This window comes from Lissotriton vulgaris, chromosome 3_1, assembly GCF_964263255.1.
Source record: "Lissotriton vulgaris chromosome 3_1, aLisVul1.2, whole genome shotgun sequence".
Lineage (NCBI taxonomy): Eukaryota > Metazoa > Chordata > Amphibia > Caudata > Salamandridae > Lissotriton > Lissotriton vulgaris.
This window is the reverse complement of record NC_141689.1, coordinates 1,085,908,044-1,085,926,618: the sequence shown is the minus strand read 5'-3', so window position 1 is coordinate 1,085,926,618 and position 18,575 is coordinate 1,085,908,044. Positions and strand designations below refer to the sequence as shown.

The window sequence follows — 18,575 nt, the reverse complement described above, 5'->3', positions numbered from 1 at the left end:
TACTGCGCATTGTCAGTTAATTGTCTTAGTTTAAAGTGGTGGGATGTTATCTAATCCAGGATATGCACAAGGATTTAAGCATGATGCAAAATATTCTTGGGAGAGGAAATCTTAGGAAAGAGCAGTCTATCATCAGCATATGGGGGGCCTAACCTTCCATAGTTCTTTAGGATCATACGAAGCGGTTCAAGGTAGAGATTAAGGAGGGTGGGGTACATGATTGTTCTTTGGGATCCTCCCAGATTCAAGTTTACAGAGCTACGGAAGTAGTTACCCTTACTGATCTGATGAGATCGATCAGACAAGTCCAGTTAAAGACAACTCATCAGTACCCATGTACCAACTAGAGATATTCATAAGATTAGCTTGATTGTGTCAAATTTAAAAGAGATATCTACGAGGAGAGAAGATATGGGTTTCTAGTGTCAAGAATGTAAACTACTTGACGCAAATCAGTCTCGGAAATGACCAGCTTATTCTAGATAAGACAAATAAACAAAACATAACACAAACATTTCCTGCTAATATACAATTTAACTATTGGCATTTCTCTCCTTTTCACATATACTGCTCCTTGCTCCTTTCATGGTAAACATATTGAATATTTATTACAGACACTCCTCCTACAGGAAGGTGCTTTAGGTCAGCCTCCTTAAGCCACTGGCTTCTTTGGCTCTGGAAGCTGTAGTCACTGCTTTGAGGCATTGTGAATTACATCTTGGATCAGCCCACAGGTATATTTTATTGTCTGTCGGATGTGCCCTTCTGCCTCATTCAAACGAACAAGAGGATATTTTATACAAACATTCAACCCACCAATGTCATGATATTTTTAGGACACAATGCATTTTCACTATCTGTATACTCTGCTCTTAGTCCGCTACTTTTTAATGTTTATTTAGCCCCTCTTTTTTCTTTAATTGCTAACTGGGGAGTCACGGCAGTCTCGTACGCCGATGACACCCAGCTTGTCCTCCCGTATTCGGAGGTGTCGGAGGCAGCATTTGCTAATTTCAAAGGGTGCCTCCGCGATGTAGCTTGCTGGATGAACACAAACAAACTGAAACTGAACGCCGGTAAAACAGAGGTTATTTTCCTCGGAAAAGGCCCCTACCCCTCTTCTGAGCTGTGGTGGCCAGCTGAGATGGGTCTGGCACCCCTCCCTAGCACACAGGTAAAAAATATGGCGGTGAAGTGGGATGATAGTTCATCTTTTTCTCCCCACATCCAACAGGTTGTAGGAGGCTGCTTAAGCAAACTGAGGAATTTGCGAAAAATTCTCCTGCTACTACCTGAAGGCTGCTGGAAAACGGTAATCCATGCTATGGTCACCTCAAGGCTGGATTATGCCAACGGCTTGTACCTGGGCTTGCCCAAATACTTGATCCAACGGTTGCAAACCGTCCAAAATGCGGCTGCGAGGCTGATAAAGTTTATCCCTTTTAAGCAGCATGTCTCTCCGCATTTGCGAGCACTCTACTGGCTGCCAGTAGCTAGTAGGATAAAATTTAAGGCTCTGACTTTGGCTTTCAGAGCCTTACATGGGAGCTGCCCCAAGTACTTAAAAGCTCGACTCCCCAGATACTCACAGACGAGACTCCTACGCTCCAGCTCTCTACTCCAACTAATCGTAAGAAGGGCACGTCTGGGTGGCAGGACGTTCTCGGCCAATACGGCAAGGCTGTGGAACACTCTGCCTCCTGGCATACAGTTAGCCTCCTCAGAGTCTGGTTTTAGAAAGGGCCTGAAAACCTGGCTCTTTACTCATTAGATCAGAGCCATGGACTTCCCCTCACTACTCCCATCTCTCGTACTGCACGCTTAGCGCCGGGACACTTCCTATGAGGTAACCGTACGTGCTTTAGAAAACTCTGTATTATTATTATTATTATTATTATATTTTTAGGACACAATGCATTTTCACTATCTGTATAGTCAATACAAGTACAAATATTCAGTGGTCTAGGGTGGTAGACGGGGTTGTGGCAAGCAGCACTTTGAAAGCTACATATCACACTGCAAGCTGACATGACTTTGAATTGCGTTCATTTGAAGTCATTTTCATGGCCACGGTGTGTCCTACAGCTTCTGCCAATAAATACTTTTGGTGCTTGGAGGTAGGAGAAGTCTGTTTCAAGTCATGCTTATCATGAAGACAGTAAAGTGCTAACCAATTTGCTCAAAAGTAAAGATAGCCTTCCTAAAACTGTTTGTAAATTCATTTTTACTAACAAACATTTTGAGATCAAAACTCCAAACCTTATAGGAGCTACAGTAATTGTTGCTAATTTATGCCCTGAGGCGGAAAGCCGGGGCTTAGGCCACTGCATTTATTAATCTGCTGCTCGAATTGCTGCTTTGCCCATTTTGCACAAACCGATTTTTAAAATAGTTTTTATTGTTTTTAGTGGGTGTCACACTTCGGGGGCATTCTGTAACTTACCTGACCCTCACAGCTGTCCCCGCAGCCGAATACGAGCTGACGCGGGACGCTGTAAGGGAAGCCGCCATCTTGGTGGAGGCGCCGGGTTGCGGACCAATTGGTTCTTCCGCCCCACCCTCTTCCGGTATTAATGGAGCGGCGTCCCCGTCCGCGCAGCGGGCGGGCGCGCCGATGGCCCGCCAAAGGCGAGCCCGCCTGCGCCCGTCCGTGCCCTGGCGGGCCCAGGGCCCATACCCCCTGGCCAAACTGCTGATTCATCTCCCTCACTACTCCCATCTCTCGTACTGCACGCTTAGCGCCGGGACACTTCCTATGAGGTAACCGTACGTGCTTTAGAAAACTCTGTATTATTATTATTATTATTATTATATTTTTAGGACACAATGCATTTTCACTATCTGTATAGTCAATACAAGTACAAATATTCAGTGGTCTAGGGTGGTAGACGGGGTTGTGGCAAGCAGCACTTTGAAAGCTACATATCACACTGCAAGCTGACATGACTTTGAATTGCGTTCATTTGAAGTCATTTTCATGGCCACGGTGTGTCCTACAGCTTCTGCCAATAAATACTTTTGGTGCTTGGAGGTAGGAGAAGTCTGTTTCAAGTCATGCTTATCATGAAGACAGTAAAGTGCTAACCAATTTGCTCAAAAGTAAAGATAGCCTTCCTAAAACTGTTTGTAAATTCATTTTTACTAACAAACATTTTGAGATCAAAACTCCAAACCTTATAGGAGCTACAGTAATTGTTGCTAATTTATGCCCTGAGGCGGAAAGCCGGGGCTTAGGCCACTGCATTTATTAATCTGCTGCTCGAATTGCTGCTTTGCCCATTTTGCACAAACCGATTTTTAAAATAGTTATTATTGTTTTTAGTGGGTGTCACACTTCGGGGGCATTCTGTAACTTACATGACCCTCACAGCTGTCCCCGCAGCCGAATACGAGCTGACGCGGGACGCTGTAAGGGAAGCCGCCATCTTGGTGGAGGCGCCGGGTTGCGGACCAATTGGTTCTTCCGCCCCACCCTCTTCCGGTATTAATGGAGCGGCGTCCCCGTCCGCGCAGCGGGCGGGCGCGCCGACGGCCCGCCAAAGGCGAGCCCGTCTGCGCCCGTCCGCGCCCTGGCGGGCCCAGGGCCCATACCCCCTGGCCAAACTGCCGATTCGTCTCCCAGACTTATACATAGTGCCAATCTTCTACGAGCCTACAGGTTGCAACGCAAAGCGGCATGCTCCTTGTTCAGTCCAACCAGCAGAACCTTCCAATCTTGCTGTAAGTGCTCCCTGTCACTCGAAGTTCCTCAGCTTTGTCGTAGCTGCACTCCCAAACCGCCGATTAATCCTGAAACTGTTTACAACTTTCATAGTATGAACTGCCGGTCCATACCGAAGCACAGGCGTGAGATCCTTGATCTCCTAAACAACGAACAGCCTGATGCCCTCTTTGTTACTGAATAGTGGCTTCACAATGGCTCTGGCCCAGACATCGCGGAGGCACTGCCAGCCAATTATGCCATTGTTAGGTGTGACAGAGGGGCACAAGTTGGTGGCAGCATCGCTATTGTTTTTAAAAGTATATATCAATGCCAATTGGAAGACATTGCCTTGCACAACTGTGAAGTCGCGTCTTTTAAACTTGTTCTTCACCCCAAAACTTCGCTGTCCGGCTTATTAATCTACCGCCCTCTGGGACCTGTTAAAGACTGGGTTTCCCATCTGTCCAATTTCATTGCTTCATTTTTGACTAAATCCAGTTCTCTCCTAGTGGTAGGTGACTTCAACATTCACTTAGACGACCCTAGCAACAGTGCAGCCATAACCTTGATTGCCGACTGTCAGGCAATGAATGTCACCCTCCTTAACTCCGGCCCACTCATAAAGGAGGACATCTATTAAATCCCATCTTCTCGAATCTGCCTGACTTGACATGCCACCCGGCCTTGCCCGTCCTCTGGTCCGATCACTTTTTGGTCAGCTTCAGAATTACGTCCAGGACTGCTCGAGTTTCTCACAATGATATCCATACGGAAAGCAAGAGGGCTTGGAAAAAATTGGACATTTGTTCTTTGAACTAAGTGTTAGCATCTCACCTCCCGCTGAACTGCTTATGTCAGTGGATGCGGAAACCACAGCCTCCTCGATGGATGCCTGGCTAAAAACTGCCATTGATATCTGTCTCCCTGTTTCGTTAAAGAAGGGTGTGCTTCACAAGACTCCAGCTCCTTGGTATACAGAGACCCTAAAGGCCGAGAAATCCCGCTGCAAGAAGCTGGAACACGTTTGGCGCAAAGACTATTCTAAGCCATCAACTCTTGTCTACAGAATTGCTTTAAAAACCTACCACACAGCCTGTGCCTCTACCAGAACCAACTTTGTGGTGAAGTCTATAGAAGAGGCCCTTGACAAATCCAAAGTCTTGTTTGTTTGGCCTAGTCAAAAACGTTGCAGGGTCTCTCACCATAGCCAAAGCTCCCCCCTTGTCGAGCCGAAGATGTGACAGCATTGCCCAGTTCTTTATAAATAAGGTGGACAAGATCCACCAGGACATCTCCACTTGTAAGCAGGGACATAATCCTATGGTTCAATCGACTCTCCTCAAGGAGGTCACTCGTCACAGGGCCCCTATCCTCTGTCCGTTACTGACTTGGCCTGATCTAGAGCCTGATTGCCTCCTCGATACTCTCTGCAAAATAAAATCAGGTTCCCCTCTAGATCCTTTACCCATTGCCATACTTAGGTCCCCTGACCCCCTGCAACTGTCAGCAATCTGCTCCACATTGAACCTATCGCTTAAGACTGCCACAGTCCCGGCCATCTGGAAACACGCTATGGTCACGCCACTCCTGAAAAAGCCTTCTGCAGACCCCGAACTTCTTTCGAACTAACGCCCTATTTCACTGTTACCTGCTTTTTCTATGGTGCTTGAACGTCACATTCATCGCCACCTTACCCAGTTTGTGACCTTTAACAACCTACTCCACCCCTCGCTGTCAGGATTCCGGTCAGGTTTCTCAACAGAAACGATGCTCCTAGGTGTTACAGAGAATCTCCATTCCCTGCTTGACAGAGGGGAGACGGCCGCGTTGATATTACTAGATCTCAGTGCGGCGTTTGACACCATTTCCCACAAAATCCTCCTGGACGCCTTAGCCATCATGGGCGTTGAAGGATCGGCCCTGGGCAGGCTGGCCTCTTTTCTCGCTGATCGCACTTTTCAAATCTTTTCCCAATCCGCCACCTCCAATGTTTATCCCCAATCTCACGGTGTCCCTCAAGGTTCTATTCTTAGTCCACTTCTTTTCAATCTGTATGTCACCCCTTTAGGCCATATAGCCGACAACGTCGGTCTCACTCTATTTACGTACACCAACGACTTGCAGATTGTCTTTTCGCTCAACAAATCTGACAAGGCCTCCACTTCTCTCCTTTCAGTTGGGCTTGGTGAAATTGCCAAGTGGATGGACCATAACCTTCTCAAGTTGAATGGGGGTAAGACTGAGGTCCTTGTCCTGGGGCACAAACCCGACCTATGGACTTCGAGGCACTGGCCTATTGAACTCGGCCCCCTTCCAGCACCTGTGGAACAGGTTTGTAATCTCGGTGTTGTTATTGACAAGGATCTGACAATGCAATGCCAAGTAAACAAGGTATCATCCACATGCTTCACCATTATACGTTGGTTGAGAAAGATCTTGTGGATGTTGCCTGTAGATACCTGGCGATCGGTCGTGAATGCCTTGGTCACCTCCCGGTTGGACTATGGTAACATACTTTACCTGGGGGCGGCCAAGGCTGTCACGCTCCGCCTTCAGTTGGTACAAAACGCGGCAGCGCGCCTGCTTAGCGGCTGCCGTAAAACTGACCATGTATCCAGCCACCTTCGTGAACTTCACTGGCTGAAGGTGGAAAACTGTGTGAAGTTCAAGGCGCTTACCTATATGCACAATTTCAGGCAGAAGGTGGCCCCAAGTTATCTTTACACCTTGGTGAAATCGTATTCTTCTACCCGTTCCCTCCAATCCTCCTCCCAAATCCTCTTCTCTGTGCCGAGGGTAAAACTTTCAAGAATGGGAGGCCGTTCTTTTGCCTATCTGGGGCCTAAGTTATGGAACTCTCTTCCTCTGATCATTCGGTCGGAGGATAGTCACACTCGCTTCCGCAAAGCCATCAAGACCTGGCTCTTTGATCAATAACTGCATCCGCCTCTACCTGACTGTATTAGCTGCACAATATTAGCGCTGTGAAACCCTTAGGGGTAGCTGTCGTGCTCTACAAACTCAAATAATAAATAAAAAAATAAATACACTGCTAGAAATAGATGTTGGTTCAATGCTTTGGGGTGTTGGAATAGGTTAATCATCTTCTCCAGTAAATTTATGTTGGAAATGAATTATTCCACCACAACATTCACCCCATGCAATAAAGATAGTTGAGAAGGAAGAAATTTGCTGTGCACATTTAATTGAAAAAACCGTCAGTGATATTGAAATATTAGGATAGTGAGATATGCATCCTTGAGGTTCAACCTAATCATATAATCCCCCTTTGAAGAATATCCTTTGGAAGGCGGATATACATAATCTTGTTCTGACTATAGAGGATCGAAGTATTGAGGTTCCTCAAGTTTATCACCGTCAGGGTTCATAGGCATTATATGTATGGCACAGTCTGATGTCAATCTACCCTGCTCCCCAGAATGTTGTTCTTCTAGCATGAGGGTAATCCCTTAAAATGTTTAGGGTGGTAATTACTATCAGTTTACGACAACAGAGGAAGGGTATAACTGCCCACCCTATGTAGGGTGGAGAGTGTGATGTCCTTTTTTGTCTGTCAGTCAATAACAGTTAAAGCCTGGCAGTGAGGGAAAGAACAAAACAAATAATGATCCTTCATACCCAGGAGAAAACTCCCTGGATGAAGGAGTAATTATTTTTTTTAATTTGTCAATAAAAAGCCACTACAATGAGAGTGTTTGTTTAAAACCAAAACTTTCTCAAAGTTTGGTGGATGGCTGTTAAATCGGACCGTGGCCATCCACCAAACATTTTGAACCTTGACAAAAACTGCAGGACAGTTGTTCCTGTCAAGGTGCAGAGACTGGGCCAATGGTGGTCTTTGACTTTTGCAGATGGTGGTTCGTCAGAGTGGCAGATATAATGTCCTCAGCCACCCTGCGGATGGGGTACTGTCTGCCAATATCTTTCAGGATGACTAACTTTTATCTGTCTTAGAGTTTTGCATTTTTATATGCCACAGAAAAAGGAGAAAGAAAAAATCTACTCAAGTTTGAACTATCATTGCGTGCTACAAATTCTAAATTGTATCTCAAAACATAATGATTCCAAATCACTTTCTTTGCTTTTAATATTTCACAGCCATATGCAGCCTTTCTACTTGCAATTTGGGGGTTCCCTCTCCGTGTCCACCCTAATCCTAGCATGAAAGGTCATCAGTAACTTCTCAATGTGTAAACTGTATAAGGGTCACATTGTCCACACCAGCTCCAGGTAATGACTAAGGGGCATATTAACAAGGCGGCGCTATAACATTATTGCTGCTTTTGCGTCCGTTTTTGGCCGAAATGCAGTGATAATTTTATCACCTTATCAGCAAAGACACACTATCGTGTGTTTTGCTGACTTAGCGCCCGTTTCCAGCACGCCTAACTTTGCATCGCTAATGAGATGCAAAGTAGGCGTGGCTGTGAAACCAACCAGGGAAAATATTGCGAAGGCAGCTTCGCGATATTAACATGGAAGGGTAGCGAATATTTAAATCTCGTTAGGTATGCCTTAAAGCAGGAATTTAACATCTGTTAAATTCCTGACTAAGGCATACTTAACATGGGGGGTGGATTCCGTGGCTAAGGCCACAGGCCCTATCATCTAGGATATCACCGTTTTCCACCATGGAAAATGGCAATATCCACACTATCTCTGGAATTTTTATTGCCTCAGTGATGCGCGTAGTTGATAACGCGCTAACAGGGCGATAATAAATTCCAGAGATAGCCGGCGATAAATATGCAAGCGCTAAGCGCCCTTTGTGATATTTATCGCCAGCCCTTGTTAATATGCCCTTAATATGCCCTTAAAATTGGCATGACTTATGACTAATGTGCGCTCCTAATTAACTGCATATTTTCTCTCTGCTGGTATGTAAAATTTTAGTTATTGCAAAAAAACTAGGGGGCCCATTAGGATGGCGGACGGATTGCCCCCGCCGGGCCAATCTGCCCGCCATCCTCAACAAAATGACCCCCCGCCACATTAGGATGGCTGGGGGATCCGCGGCGGACGGAAAGTCCGTCCGTCGCATTTCCGCCGGTCGTGAAGTTGAACGGCGGAAAAAGTGCTTTCCTATGGTGCTCTTATGGCCATAAGGGCACCATAGGTGGTCCCGTTATCCGATAGGATTGCGGGCGGATCCTAATGGCCCCCTAAGAGTGGTGGGGGGGGGGGTAAGGCATTTTTCTAAAGAAGAAAGAAAAAAACTAATATTCAGTAGTGCTTTTCAATCGATTACAATAAACACATACAGTATGAAACCTTGCAAGAATGCTTGCCATTTTAAGTTATATTAGAAGCTTAGAGCAGACAAAAAGGCAAAGGAACTTTGGAGAAAGCAGTTTATATTGTCTGAAAAAGGTTTAAAAAATTGGTCTTTGTTACCTTTTATTTTCAAAAATGAGCCCACATAGCGATTCAAACATGCAATTATCACCAGACTGACATTTTAAAAAAACTTCATGCCAAGTACTTGGGAAAATGTTTTCAGAGATGCTTTTGAGTGGAATTTTCAACCCTCATCCTTCCCAGTTTTGCACCCATTATGAACAACATTTTTCCCCCTCCACAACCTTCCAACCAAGGGACATATTCCGAACTTGAAGAATACAGAAGCCCTAATTTTGTATTACACCACACAGAACAGTGTAATATTAATGTTTTCTACATAATTTACATTAATACTACTCACCCACAGTAGCTGCTGCTTTGATCTTATTCCGGACATATGCATGGCTGGCAGGGTTTTCGCCTACTAGGATAACACTGAGATGTGGCCGATTATTCCCCAAAGATATCCAAGATTCCACATCTTTCTGAACTTCTTTATGTATCTGTTTGGCAAGCCTTGCCCCGGAAATAATAGTTGCTTCATGTCTGTTAATCACAAGCCATATATTTACAATTAAAAATACCATGTCTTTCAAAATGTGTTTAAAAACGATTTTGTTGCTGAAATAAATAATTCGAAAAATAACTTACAAGCAACAGGAAATATAAACATTATCAATGAGTAAACCCCATCTACCATTAGCTCACTCAATGTTATTTAGTTGAAATAGGCATTTCTAAAGGCAAGGACCTACAATGTCAAAATGTATTCATTCAAGATTGAGGGGGCTGTTTTTGAGTTTGACAGAAAGGGTACCCAGTTAAAATAAAGCAACCTCCCCGCCAACGTCATGGTAACCCCTGCCCAATTTGGAGGTGGGCATGCCAACACTAAGGGGCCGATTCGGGTCGGCCTTGCGACAGAATCGGTACGCGTCGGACTGATTCCTTTCCGACCGAGCCATTCCAATGGTCTCGGTCTGAAAGGAATCCGACTCAGATTTCCAGGTGGCCTACGACGGGCTCTTCCTATGTTTCCGACAAATGCTATAAGAGCTACCTTAAAGTCCTGTCTGGCGGAAAAGAAAGCACTTGAGGAATGGCAAATAGTTGCAATAGAAAATAGGCCCAACTATTACACATAGGAATAAGTCTTCGGGAAGAGATTATGCTGTGTTGCAACCATTTCCATCCATAGAATCCTATTTGTTGATTGATGTTAGATCTGGAATCCTTGGCATGGTTTCCCTTGACTTTTTGTCTTCAAACCTCCTGTTCTTGGGGACTTCATTTCCGCTGGCCTTAGGACTTTGGGCACTTCACCACTGCTACCCATTGCTAAAATGCATGTTCTCTGTGCTTAAAATACTATATATTTTTTAAAGCACAGAGCTACCTCGAAAGAGGCGTCTCGGTGCTAGCGGAAACAAACAGCCTTAAAAACCACAAGAAAAGATAGTATTAACAAATGTTGATATAGGAAGGAAGAGTAGAATTTTTAGACCCTTCCTAAAAATAGTTTCAGATGAGCTGCTTCTAAGAAAAAGAGGACAGGCATGCCACAACCTGTTTGCCAGGAAGATGAAGGATCTACCTCCTCCTCTTCTGGCCTTGTGTGTGCGGGGGAGTTAAAAAAGTTTGACATTATTGGATCGCAAGGCTCTCCTCACCTGGGTATGAGGCTTGAAACGATGCCTAAGGTAGAAAGGGCTCTTGTGATTGTATGCCCTACAGGCAATGGTGAGTGCCTTAGACTGGATCCTTTTATTCACGGGAAGACAGTGAAGATGGTGTAAATGTCTTGATATCTAGACCTGGGAGGGAATTTTAAGAATCAACTGGGCAGCAGCAGCATTCTGAATAGTGTGAAGACGCTGAACAAGACACACTGGTAGACCTAAACACAGACTATTGGAGTAATCCAACTTAGAGGCAATCAAGGCATGAACAATCGTTTTACCATATTCCACAGGAATGAGGTGCAAAATCCTTGTCAGGGACCACAGAGTGAAGAAACAGGAAGGAGATAGTACCTTAATCTAAGAGTCTAAGGTGAGGTCCGAGTCAAATTTCACCCTGAGGTTTCTTACCACCAGGGATGGAAGGGGTTGGCGGCGGCTCCAAAGTTTGAAATCAAAGGTGAACTTGATGCCAAAGAAAATATTCCCAGTCTTATATGAGTGGAGCTTTAAGCAACTATCATTCATCCAGTCCAACACTGATTTGAGGCAGGGCTTAAAAGAACTCAAGGAAGCGGGAGAACATGGTGGCTAGCAGGCGTGGCTAGTCGCGAGACTCCGGAGGCTCGGGTGTTCGCTGCATGAAATGTCGGCGGAGGCACTGGGAGTGATTTGCGGCAGAAATCTCTGTGTTTGATCGGGCGGATGGCTGGGGAGGGTGCAGGGGGTGCGCTCACTTGCGTTTGCTGCGTTTGCTGAGTTTCGGCATGACCCGCGAACATCGAACAGCGTAGGAATACAGCCGCTGCCACCGCCGCCTCCGCCGCTGTGATCTAACGACCAAACGCTTTCAAGCAGACAGAAAGCAGGCGGGGGCGGCAGCCCGAAGCACAACTCGGTTACGGCGCTGATAATGGAGGCGGCTATGAGTGGAAAACAGATTAACCTGCACAGTGAGAAGGCTGATCGGCGTTTAGCGATTGCAGCCTAGCATTCCTTATTTTCTACTTGCTGGAAACTCGGCAATCAAGGCAGTCTGGAAGCAACATCCATATTGACACGGCTGAAGCCGGAACTCCTCTTCTTTCACAAGCTGTTCCCTGCATTCCAAAGGTAGGATTACATAATTCCTCAAAACTGGGGCTGATACGATGGTTAAAAGCAGCGCATGAGCTTAAGAAGGGGAGAAGAGCTGCGCATAGATATAGGTATTTCTGTTTAGGGAGGAATACTGAAACTACTAGATTAAAACCACCAAGTCCACAATGCATTGGGCTAAGTAGGCTTTTTCCGGAAACAGATTCATCAGTCCCTGATTTGTTTATGACAGAAAAAGAGACTCAAGGCTCCCAGGCTTAGGGATATACCCTCAGAAGCAAAGGAGGAAAGCAACCTATGTTAAATGTCCCGATAGATGCCCCTTCTTCCGCTAAAACCAAGGCAAAATCCCTAAAGAAAACTGGAAAAAAAACGTTAAAGTACAGAAGACAGTTGAAAAGGCAAAACCTCCTGAAGGCATATTTTAAAACCGTGCCTTCAGTTCTGGAACTTAAATTGTCCGAAGGCGTTTCAGCTGGGGTGTCTATAGAGGGGATGCAAACTGCCAACAAATATCAACCGCTAGAAGGTTTAGAGATGGACTTGGAGCTGGAGCAGGTCTCTGATACTACGCATAGTTCTGAGGATAAGGAACCTGAACATGAATTAGAAGGGGAAGTATCAACGCAAATAATAAATACTAATAGTGAGGACGATGTATCTCCTGCTCCCTCAAACATAGAAGCTACAGATCAGTCTGTCATAGCAATGCTAAGAGCCTTGAGCCATGAGGTAAAAAGTGGTTTTGAAGCGACACTAATCAACCAGCAGGAGATTTAAGAGAAATTCGATGCATTAGCTGCCAGAACTACTGAACTGAAATCTACAGTAACAGATTTAAAAAAGGTTGCCACCCAACATAGTAAGAAGCTTGAGGATCTTAAATTAAGGGAGCTAGGACTCCAAGAAAAAATGGAGTCCTTAGAAAACGCACAAGGACGAAATAATCTCCGCCTACTGAAAGTCCCGGAAGGGGTAGAGGGGGGAAATATTAAAGAGTTTGTGGCCAGATTGATTAAACGCACTATAGAGCTTGAGGTATCAGAAGAAGAAATAATAAAAGATATCCAACGAGTTCACAGAGACCCATTTAGGCTGAACCCAAATAAAAGCAGACCCAGGGAGATCCTAGTGCATTTTCTGACCTATACCCTAAAAGAAGAGATCCTTAATAGAGCCTTAAGAACCAGCGAACTCTCGTTTGATGGATTTTCTTATCAGATTAGATCTGATGTGTCCTCTATTACCGCGTCTAGGCAATGGGAGCTTGGTAAGCTGTTAGAGCCCTTTAAACAACTTGGTGCTACCGCCCAGCTTAAATTTCCGGCATCACTGAAAGTGATGTATAAAAATAAAATGAAAGTCCTAAAAAGGTTTGATGAGGCGGAAGAATATTTACAATTACTTTCAGACGACAACCAAAGAGAGCAAGCCAAAAAACATTGAAACTGCTAAAAAAAAAGAAATCAGCTTATGTATCATCTATTATTAACATGGTTGCCATACATTCTCTCCATTCTCAGCACACACAGATAATACACCCGGGTGGAGGAGTCTCAATGGCCCAAGTTAGGCCAGGAAAAGGAGGGGGCTTCTCCGGGGGAGCACGGGAGGGTCAGGACAGGGGGGGGAGGGCACCGGGTGGGGAGCATTGGGAAAAAAAACAAAAAAATGTCCAAATCGCCATAATTCAAATCTCATTTGTTTATACCTTTGTCAGGAGAAACAGTGCAAGGTAGGGTAGCTCTTTCATCATACATTAAGATTTTGTCGTGGAATGTGAACGGGTTACGGGTCAAGCATAGAAGAGAGAGAATTCTTCAGTATTTAAAGGACGCACCTGAAAACATTTTTATTTTACAAGAGACACATTCCACCGAACAAGAATTAAGAGATATCTTTATGAAAAAAAAATGGATCAAGCAGGTGATAACCACCTTGCAACAAACCTCCACTAAGGGGGTGGCCATATTGATTAAATCTAATTCTGAGATAACTTTGCTACAATCTAAGTCTGATAAGAAGGGGAGATGGGTCATAGCAAAAATAAAGCAACATTTGTATACATTTACGATCGTAGGATACTACGGTCCTAACTTAGACAACACCCTCCCTCTTCAAGATCTTTTTGTTGAACTTTTGGATTTTGAGGATCCAGTGATTCTTGCAGGGGATTTTAATTTAGTACTTGATCCACAGCTGGATAAGTTACCTACTGCAAGATTCTCACATAATCCTAAAACTAGGGATATTTTATCTAATGCGATTACTCAGTTCGGTTGGAAAGACATTTGGCGACAAAAAAGTGGCACAAAAAGAGAATTCACATTCCACAACAAGAAATTACGACACAAATCTAGATTAGATTTTTTTTTAATTGCAGAACACCTAGGTCAACAAGTGGAGGAGATAAAACATCTTGGTGCCCACATTTCTGATCATTCCGCGGTTACTCTAACCTTAAAACTAACAGGCCCACAGTTGGTCAAGAGATGGACTATAGATAGAAGCATTTTGTTGGAGGAAGAAGTAATAGACAAACTGCTTGAGGAATCAAACAAGTTTTTTTCTCTTAATTTAGGTACAGCTGCACTCCCGGACGTCAGGGACACCTACAAAGCTTTTTTGAGAGGGCGACTATTAACACTTCAGATTGCAAAACACACAGCATGTAAGGCGCAAATCTCGCAGATTGAAGCAAGAATCAAGGCCCTTGAACAAGTTGTATTAGACCCCAGTCTACGAGATGGAGAGAACAAAAATAAAAAAGACTTGTTAACTTGCAAATTACAGCTAGAGCAGGTATTAGATGGAAGGCTGAGGAAACGTTGGCAGGCTAGCTCATTAGCTCACTTTGAATTTGGAGAGGCCTGTGGAAAGCTCTTAGCCTGGAAAACAAAAAAGGATATCAAGAAGAACTCTATTAAGGAAGTACAGATGACAAATACGGATGTGATCTCAAATAATAGAACAGATATTGAGCAGGCTTTTAACCATCACTTTGATGAAGTCTATAGAGAAGATTTACTTCCACAACAACAATTAATACAGCCATGGCTCGACCAATACCAGGTTCAAGCTTTAGATGAGCAGGCTTCGTACAATCTTAATAGAGGGTTTAGCTCTAATGAAATAGCCTCGGCAATAGATTCTGCCAAGAGAAGTAAGGCACCAGGCCCTGACGGGCTTCCTTCTGAGATCTATAGAGTATTAGCACCGGTAATAATACCAATTCTGAAATTGCTATTTACTTTTATATTTGAGGAAGGAGGCAAAATTCCTGTCTCCTGGAATAATGCCATAGTGGTTCTTATTTTAAAACCAATGAAGAGATGATTTCAGTGTGATTCATACAGGCCAATCTCTCTTCTTAACACTGATTACAAACTCATGGCAAAAATATTAGCGGAGAGATTAAACGGGACAGCAGGTCAATTATTACACTTAGATCAAAAGGGCTTTGTAAGAGGTCGCTCTATACAAGATCTTACACAAGCTTTGGTGGGTGCAATAGATGTTGCTTCTCAATATAAATTACCACTAGCGGTTATCACACTAGATGCCGCAAAAGCTTTTGACCGCGTTAATTGGGAATTTCTGGCCAAAGTACTAGAAAAGGTTAACTTAGGCAGAAACTTTTGTAGGGTAATAGCAGCATTTTACCAAGCTCCTATGGCTAGATTATTAATTAATGGAAGTGTATCTTCTCCTTTAAAAATTCAAAGAGGGACAAGACAAGGGTGCCCACTATCACCTTTGCTTTTTGATCTATACATGGAATCATTTGCAGAAAAGATCAGACAAGACCAAGATATCCTACCTTTTAAATATAAAAACTGGGTTAAAAAAGTCGCCCTATATGCGGACGATCTAATGCTGTACACTATTGACCCTTTCAAATCAATTCCTCTCATATATAAAGCTGCAGAGCAGTTTGGCCAAGTTTCTGGATATCTAATTAATCAATCTAAATCAGAATGTATGTGCTGGAATATAACCCAGGTTAATCCCGTTTCAATTTTGAAACACCAAATTAGATATCTGGGAATTCAAATTACACAGGATATAAATCAACTTGCGGAAAGAAATCTTGTAAAGATCGAGAAAGAAATGGTGGAATCCCTAAAAAACTGGTCATTTCTTCCTTTGACTTGAAATGAAATGAAATGAAATGAAAATGAAATGAAATGAAAAGCGGTTTTATAGAGCGCAGCAGTTGCCCTGAGGCGTCCAGGCGCTAAAGCTAGAACAGTGTCTTCCAGGGAGACGATCCAGGAAGGATCCGGGTTAGTTAAACAGGAAGGTCTTGAGCTGTTTGCGGAAGCTTGCCAAGTTGGAGTTACTTCTCAGATGACATGAAAGAGTGTTCCACAGTCTGGACGCGTTGTAGGTAAAAGAGCGGCCTCCTGCTCTTGCCCTATAGATCCTAGGGACTTTTGCCAAGAAGGCATTTGATGAGCGAAGTGATTTACTGGGCTGATAAGGGAGGATTAGAGCATGATTGATTTCAGGGCCTGTCTTCCAAAAGGCTTGATGGGCAATACAGAGAGTCTTAAACTTTATTCTATCCCTGACGGGAAGCCAATGTAGAGTCCTTAGGCCATGCCTTATCGAGGATCTACGTGGGAGTCCCAACAGAGTGCGGGCTGCACAGTTTTGTGTCCGCTGCAATTTTTGCAGGCTGTACTCCGGGGCCCCAAGGTATAGTGAATTGCTAAAGTCAAGGCGGGATTGAATTAGTCCTTGAATCACTATCTGCCTGGCCTCAAAGGGGAGAAGAGGAAGGATTTTTTTAATCGACCTAAGGAGGCCGAAACAGACCGCCGAAACCTTGGTTGCCTGGGTATTAAAATTCAACGATTTGTTCAACCACACTCCCAGACTTTTTATATTATCTCTGGGAGTGGGAGGAGCACCCATGCTCAGAGGCCATAACAGCTCCAAGGTGGTGGGGGCTGCAGGGCCTAGGAGCATGAGCTTTTAATAGGCCTTTAATTGGAAGAATCAATATAGTAAAAATTATGCTGTTACCTAAAATAATATATATATTCCAGAATATCCCACTTGCTTTTAAAGAAGCCAGACTGACTAAGATCCAAGGCAAATGGAATTCTTTTATTTGGGCCTCAAAAGCCATACGAATTTCTTGGAAAAAGCTACGTAGAAAGAAAGGCAAGGGTGGACTGTGCGCTCCAGATTTGAGAGGTTATGCCTGGACCCTTTTATTGAAAGCAGGAATAAACTTATTTGATACCTTAGGGGGGACAGAAACAGACTTTATGTTTCAAAATATGCTATCTGAGATTCAAGGAGGGTCTCATGCATTTATGTTTAAGTTTGGAGACATGCGTTTTTTCAAAAAAGTGCGATTAAAGGTCCTCAGAGACATGGCATATGTGTGGGCCAGAGTTAGGAAAGCGTTGAACATTCCATATTATGCTGCTATGGCCCCAATTTGGGATTCCTCTGGCTCTCCTGAATGGACCAAAGACCTATTATCTATAGCTATGCAGAGCGCAAACATTAGATCATGGGGCCAGCTATTGCCTGAAGGGAACCTGCTTAGTTGGGAAGACATTTCTGTTTTTACAGATAAAAACTTATCTAAATTTAAGTATTTACAAATTAAAAGCTGGGCCCAGGCTGTTACAGAGGATAAAGGTGTTAAGTCTGTTTTGGACGAACTCTTAATGAAGAAAACAAGAATGCCCAAAACATCAGTGCTTTATTGGACTATACTTGAGGGAGAAGATGGCGACTTCAGCCTTCCGGAACAACTATGGAGGGACCAAGTATTGGACGCCGATTTGCAGAATCCATGGCAAGTATCTTTTGAGTTACTACATCTTACGGTCTTACCTGCCAATTTAAAGTGGAATCACTTGTTTTCTCTCCATAGAGTATACTGGTCTCCGGCTAGGCTCGCCAAATATTCGAATGGGTCTACTCCTTGTTGTCCAAAGTGCAATCTGGAAAAAGCAGATGATCTACATATGTTTATGACGTGTCCCGCACTTAGACAATTTTGGTTTGAAGTGCAAGAAGGTATGAAAGCCCTTTTTGGGTATGAAATACAGGTTAGTACACAACAAGTTTTTTTTGGAATTCCTTTTAATTATGAGGAAGTACCTCAAGATAGTAATATGCTATTTCTTTACTTAATTCTCCTAGCACGTAGGGAAATATGTAAATTGTGGGTGAGCACTATTGTACCGTCATATGTAGATTGGATTAGGGTTATCAGGCATACTCTCAATTTGGATAAAGTGGCATGGAAGAGAAGGAAGCCTTTTTGGACTCCCTGTATTAATTGGCTCGATGGACTATGAACAACTTTGTCCAATGATTATGCCTTTTTGCGGAATGAACCACCCTAAGATCAGTCTAAGGGTCTGGTAAAATGGGAGACTGAGCTGACTGTTGATATGGTGGTATCGCGAGATTTATACTGGGTGTCTGCAAAAAGAGCTTCCATAAAGATTCTCGGTATAATCAATATCGAAAATATCTTTATTGGCGTATGAGGACAAAAAAAAAAAAAAGGATGATGGAGAATTTTCCTGAAACACCAAAAGGAGTTGAGTATTATCAGCGTAGGATACACCTCTCACAATCCAGGGCTCACCAATTTTAGCCAGGGGTTCCAAGTATATATTAAAAAGGGTAGGGCTAAAATATGAACCCTGTAGGAATCTGCAATTCAGGGTTTTTTGCTGCAGAGGTAAAAGGAGGAA

At 43.8% G+C, this 18,575-nt stretch overlaps 1 protein-coding gene across 1 annotated transcript in view; it reads right to left on the bottom strand.

The window, feature by feature from the left end:
- Positions 1-18,575, bottom strand: part of LOC147727456 (bifunctional methylenetetrahydrofolate dehydrogenase/cyclohydrolase 2, mitochondrial-like) — a 505,471-nt gene that overhangs the window by 471,092 nt on the left and 15,804 nt on the right. Inside the window, exon 2 of the mRNA XM_086963121.1 lies at positions 9,426-9,610. Coding sequence (XP_086819247.1) covers positions 9,426-9,610 — 185 coding nt within the window. The remainder of the gene's footprint in view (positions 1-9,425; positions 9,611-18,575) is intronic.